The sequence below is a fragment of the Danaus plexippus genome, assembly GCF_018135715.1.
Source record: "Danaus plexippus chromosome 9 unlocalized genomic scaffold, MEX_DaPlex mxdp_26, whole genome shotgun sequence".
In the NCBI taxonomy this organism is placed as follows: domain Eukaryota; kingdom Metazoa; phylum Arthropoda; class Insecta; order Lepidoptera; family Nymphalidae; genus Danaus; species Danaus plexippus.
Genome location: NW_026869848.1, coordinates 725,568 through 731,582, shown reverse-complemented (window position 1 = coordinate 731,582; position 6,015 = coordinate 725,568). Strand labels below are relative to the sequence as shown.

General features: G+C 34.7%; 1 protein-coding gene across 1 annotated transcript; it reads left to right on the top strand.

Moving 5' to 3' along the window:
- Window positions 1–674: 674 nt before the first annotated feature.
- On the top strand, window positions 675–2,758 carry LOC133320135 (uncharacterized). The gene is made up of 4 exons (XM_061527378.1): window positions 675–775; window positions 858–1,013; window positions 2,255–2,401; window positions 2,567–2,758. The coding sequence occupies exons 1-4, from the start codon at window positions 713–715 to the stop codon at window positions 2,723–2,725; spliced, it is 525 nt and encodes a 174-aa protein (XP_061383362.1). The 5' UTR covers window positions 675–712; the 3' UTR covers window positions 2,726–2,758.
- The last annotated feature ends 3,257 nt before the right edge of the window (window positions 2,759–6,015 follow it).

Here is a 6,015-nt window from a genome sequence, read left to right as displayed (position 1 = left end):
CTTTTCCAACTTTAACAACACAGAATTTTGTTTACACTACATTATTTATGATTTTTTTTCTTACTGGTGATGCTTTTAATCGTAAATCTAACAGGTCTAAAATTCAGGGTATAAAGCCTAATAAGGGACTAAGAAGTAAACTTGATTTACTTTATATACATATTAAATTATTTATGAATTATAACTATTTAAAATACTTTGTATTGTATTTTAATAATGTTTACATTTGATCATAATACCACTACCATTGAACACTATTCGAATATAATATGTTCACAGATATAAGGAAGTGCTGGTGGGTAAGGATAGTAACCTTGAATGTCGAATTATTATTCGACTCACTTTATACCCATTTGCAGAATAAAATCAAAAATAATTCTAACCAAAAAGGAAGCTTCAGAATATTAATTTTTTTCCATTGAAAATTATGTAATGTATAAAACAATTACTTTTGTTACAATACTCGTACCATATCCACTGGTGAAAAAGATTTAATTTAATCCAAAATAAAATTATATTACACAAATGTTTGGAAGTATGATGAATAGCAAAACGATTCATTAAATCCTCATCAGAAAATCTAATCCATTATTGTGTTTGAGTAATAATAGCAAATTTCTGTTTAAATATAATCAATTTCATTGTCGTTTGTATCATTTCAATTTTCAAATAGCAATTCATGTTTGTTTGAAACAGTGTGGCAATCATAATTATGCCTCAAATATTGTTACAAATTGCTCTGCTTCTGTCGTGTCTTATAATTGCAGCGAATTGTGTAAGTTTCGTCGCAAAATATTATATGAACACTAACAATTCTTTTAAATGATCTACAATAAGTAAACGTTACATCTTTTCAGGGATTGGAAATTTTACCAGAACGGGCAAAATTGGTTTCTTTTAATGAAAAATACTTCTCTAACTTTAGCCTTAATTTAAGAAGATTTAGCAGAACCACTCCTTTCTACTACAACGTTGAACTTACGACCAAACAGACATGGACTAATAACGTTACGGTTTGTTGAGTTTAAATAAATTTATAATATATGAATTCTCGCCCACCATTTACCGGTCTTTTGCAAACAGATTCTTTGATTACGATTTCTAATAACGTCAAATGGAGGATGGGTCTGAACAGCTGGCTTGTGGTTTGAACCGAGTACGTTAAATTAAAAATTTTGTTATCTCGGGTGCTTGGTCATGCATGAAAGAGGGATGCGAAGGTGGGTGCCACGATGGCCTCCTGCAGACAGTAAAGGACACAAATGAGTGGGCTAGCCACCCATGAAAGGTTGATTCGCTAACTGTGTATAATCTCAAATTGGCCGGTTACCAGCCGGATGAGAGAATAGCGTACCTAACTGTATTTTCTTTATGACAGAGGTCCACCTTATTAATAAACAGATACTCTTCTTCTTAACTTCAACCAAGCTAGTAGCCCGGGTGTGCTGTTTTGTCCCTGTTTTGATACGATTGTACAGCCTCTCTTATATGATTTCTATAGTGCTTAAATCTTGGTATCTTGCAAACGTGGTCCCTATGCCGCAAAAAGAATGGCATGCAGACCGGCTATTTAAGGTTCGATTTTAGATATCTCTATAATCTGCAAGAATATAGAACGTACATTGAATGGAGACCTTCTTCTTTGTTACATGAATTATAAAATCTTCTTCGTCGGCATCTTATATTACACGCCACATATTTATAGAGGAGGGCTCTAGAGAACCAAAGAGGAGCTCTCAATTGACGGCTTAAAAGCTTTTGATAGGGTCTGGCACGAAAAGCCTTTTTCGGTAAAATTTCTACCTTTTTGATATTTCCTATGCTGATTGCCTGGATTTCTGACTTTCTGAGGGACCATAACTAAGAGTAGTTATGAATGGTTGATCGTCTGAGCCAGCGGCGGTTAAAGCTGGAATTCCTCAGGTCTGTCTTCTCCAAAACTCGATTTTTAATTAACGATCCACTTTTACCTGTTTTTTTTTTGGCTACGCCAATGGTGGCACTATTTTCTCGTTTTATCAATCCAGTTCAGACGGTAGCAGATATCAAATAATTTTGGAGAGAGGCCATAGTAGAGCGAGTTAATTTCACACTTAAGACAGTCTCCGCAAGGGAGCCAATCTTGTGAAATTTAACACCACCAACAAACAAGTGATTATTTTCACTACCAGGAGGAGTAGATTCACGTTATTTCACCGAACACTTAGTTATTAGGTTATTGTGAACGTCCAATTATGAATACAATGTTTTTCAGGTGCATGTAATTTTTAATGAATATCTTCACAACGAATATCGTCGGTCGTTTATTGAATTTCACCGCACGTACTGTGACATGGTGAAATATGACAAATTTATTGGACCTACAATGCATAAAGTCGGGTTGCTGTGCCCACACCCGGTTGTAAGTTAATATATAGAAATAGTTTTTCAGATAATACATTTAAAAATATTGGTCATGGAAAATATAGCGAAATTGTAAAATTTTATATTTTTATTCAATCAAAGCTTAAAGAATAATAATAATACCCAATTATATGTAATCTTTGAATATATTTTCATTTTTTAGGAGACGCTGCGAGTGATCAACTTCACCTTTCCAATGAACACCTTCCCGAACGTATTTCCGTTTGAAAAAAGTCGCATCGACACCGAACTAACGGTTACAGCGACAAATGAATCAATGGTTCTTCTGTATCACTATGTTACAATACGAAACCTACCCTAAAATAGAAAATTAAACACAAAAATTAAATATATACCTGACAATTGTTCTGCAATATTATTTAATTTAACTTCCTACTGCATAGAAGATTTTTTTTTTAATTTAGCCTAGGTGCATGTAGACAACATACACACTAGAGAAGGAGAACTGTTTTTTGTTGACCTGTACGCTGGCTCCAGAGTTTATGATTTCCAGATAGTTTCTTCCAACCTAAAACAATCTGCTTCGACATACCTTTCGAATAAGTAGATACTAAATTATAATTTAAATGACAGAATATCTGTAACTGTAATTTTTATCGACATTACTATAGATTTTGACGATGAAAGTAGAAACGTGAAGCGTCAAAAAAGGCAATAATAATTTGTTTCAAGCGTAACTGCAAGAAATAAAAATTCGCTTGGAAATATTTAATTTACTAAATAGCAGAAAAATCTTATTTTTATATAAAAATATAAATTTAATAAAATAACGGTTCCGCAAGGAAGCATAGTCATATAAGGATATTTTCTTCTCGTGGTTTATATTAATAGTATTACCTTTCTCGTTCAACTTGAGGGTGTTTTATTTGAAGACCTTTTTAATAAACTATCAAAACAATATGACTTAATAAAATTATTTAAATATATATTGAAATAAAATAAAAAAAAAACAATTTAGTTATTACAAAAAAAAGCAAGATATAACAATGATATATTGAATTAAGAAGATTATTTAACATTTTTAGGCTTAGTTTACGACAAAAAACCCATCTGAAAATCACATATTAAAGCGTTTATACTTCACGTGAGCTATTTACAATTTAGGTCCCAAAAATACTTGCGAAGCATTTTGCAATAAATTAAATATACTGCTAAGGAGAGGTATATTTAATTAAGGCCATCAAAATTCATCCACGACAACCTGATATCAATATCCATATTTACTTCCGATTTCCTTATTAATTAATCATAGAAAAATCTTTAGTACTTATTTCAATAAATTATTCTTATTATTTATTCTATTATAATAACGTTCTAACTCCGCCGTAGACGGTCCCAAGCCTGATTTGAGAAAAGAGGAGAGTTGCCTGTCATTAGCGCACGGCCCACAACACAAGGGATACATAATCGCCCAACAACAATTAGGACTCACACAGCCGTAAAAGTATCACGAATTAATAAAAAAAATGATACAATAATGACCATCCCCATAAACTGCACCTCACTTTCCCTAAATATCACAAATATTTATGCACCAACAGCCCAATCATCACAAGAAGATATCGACTATTTCTAGGGCATCTTACAAACCACTATGGACAATATTTACAAAAGAGAAATATTAATAACTCACTTAATTCAGAACATGATGACCACATCCGTCGCATAGTAGGGAAATATGTTCTTGGCGAGAGAAATGAAAGGGGTGTAAAGGTTATTGACCTTTGTATTAGCAATAATTTAACTATAACTGACACATATTTTAAGCACCGTGTGAGAAGTTGGAAGTGAAAAACTGTATACTTGGACATCCCCGGGTGGAAGGTATCGCCATCAAATAGATTACATTGCAATCACAAACAGTTGGAAGTCATAAAAAAAACACTAGAACATTTCCTGGGATGGCCTGTGGCTCTGACCTCCAATTACTTGTCTCGGACCTACGAGTACGGCTAAAATCTTGCCGCTCAAGAAAAAATCATATTCCAAGAGTTTCTCCATCTGTTTATACCTCCTTCCAAAACAAAACCGAACCAGAACTAGATGAATTAACCAAGATACATTTGGACCCCCAAGACCAATGGGTATATAAGAAACCAGAAATTGTCAATGCACTTGGACATATAACCACGAAACCAACAACGAAAGAAGGTTGGATATCGGATGAGTTTTGGGCAAACATAAATCTGCGGAAAGATCTGAAGAATAATGCCAGGAATAAACAATTTTCGAGAAAAATAGTCTCAACTTACTAAAAAAATCGAAAGACAATGCACAAGACTCAAAAACCGGTATATAAGGTGTATTTGCACGAAAATTGAACTTCATGCAACAAAGTACCAAACCGCTGATCTCTTCAGAAAAGTCAAACAAATAACACGCAAATGTGAAGCGATCTCGTGGACAATAGACGACTGAAGTGGCAACCCAATACATGATGGCACGCAGTCAAAGGCGTTTGCAGATCTAAGAATGCGACATGCAGAGCTCTCCTTTTTTTCCCTGTGTGCCTCCATCAGGCTGCTGATGGCAAAAATGGCGTCCAAGGTACCCGATCCTGGCTGAAATCCATATTGACATTCTGAGACAATACACTCTCGGCGCAGCCTGAGGTCGCTTATGCTTTTAAAGAGCTTCATGGTGTGACTCATGATTCTAACGCCCCTATAACTACTAGATTCTCGAACACTGCCCCTGCCTTTGTAATTAGAGGTAATTTAGCTGCCCGAAAGTTGGTCTGCATCGTTCCATTCAGTAACCACCACCTGATCCGAGACTCACGTTTCTCGGCTACTGTCTTTTTCGGGGTGACAACATAGTCCATGACAAGAAGACGATGTTGGGCCGTCAGGCTTTCACCAGGAATGACTTTACAGTTAGTCACCTTGCCGATATGACACCGTCTGGTCAGCACATAATCTATTTGAGTTGAGTGGGACCCGCTCTTATACGTGATAAGGTGCTGCGAAGGATTCTGCGGTTCCTTATATTTTTCAACAGTATTTTGGATTAACATATTATATTGCCCTACTAAAATACGAGAGTTAATCTGTATGTTACATCAAAACCGCTGAACCGTGGAGAAGGACATATGCTACTTCTTTACGAAAAACGACGGAAACGCGGACGAAGTCGTGGGCAAAAGCTAGTACATAATAAATAATAAAACGTTTCATTAAAAACCACTCATGTGGAACTTAGAGTCATTGTTATGGAATCATTAACATCAGATATCTTTTTAAATATGTAAATTAAATATCATTTTGAGATAAATTAATTAAGGTACAACCCATTATGTTTATTTGAATCTACGTATGAATCATAACAGGAAAATTAACGTAAAATATGTTCAAATCTTGGATACAATTGACTCTGGGACTTTCAATTCTTATATATGTAACATATTGCGTAAGGAACCTATTAGAAATCATAATGCTATCGATAGTATACTGCTACTAACCACTATATATAATGTACTTCCACTCCACCAGTTTGACAATTAAATTTATATCACTCACCAGCGAGGTTTAATGAGTGTCTATTCTCTTTATAGGGCTTGGAGATCATACCAGAGCGAGCCAAGTTGGTCTA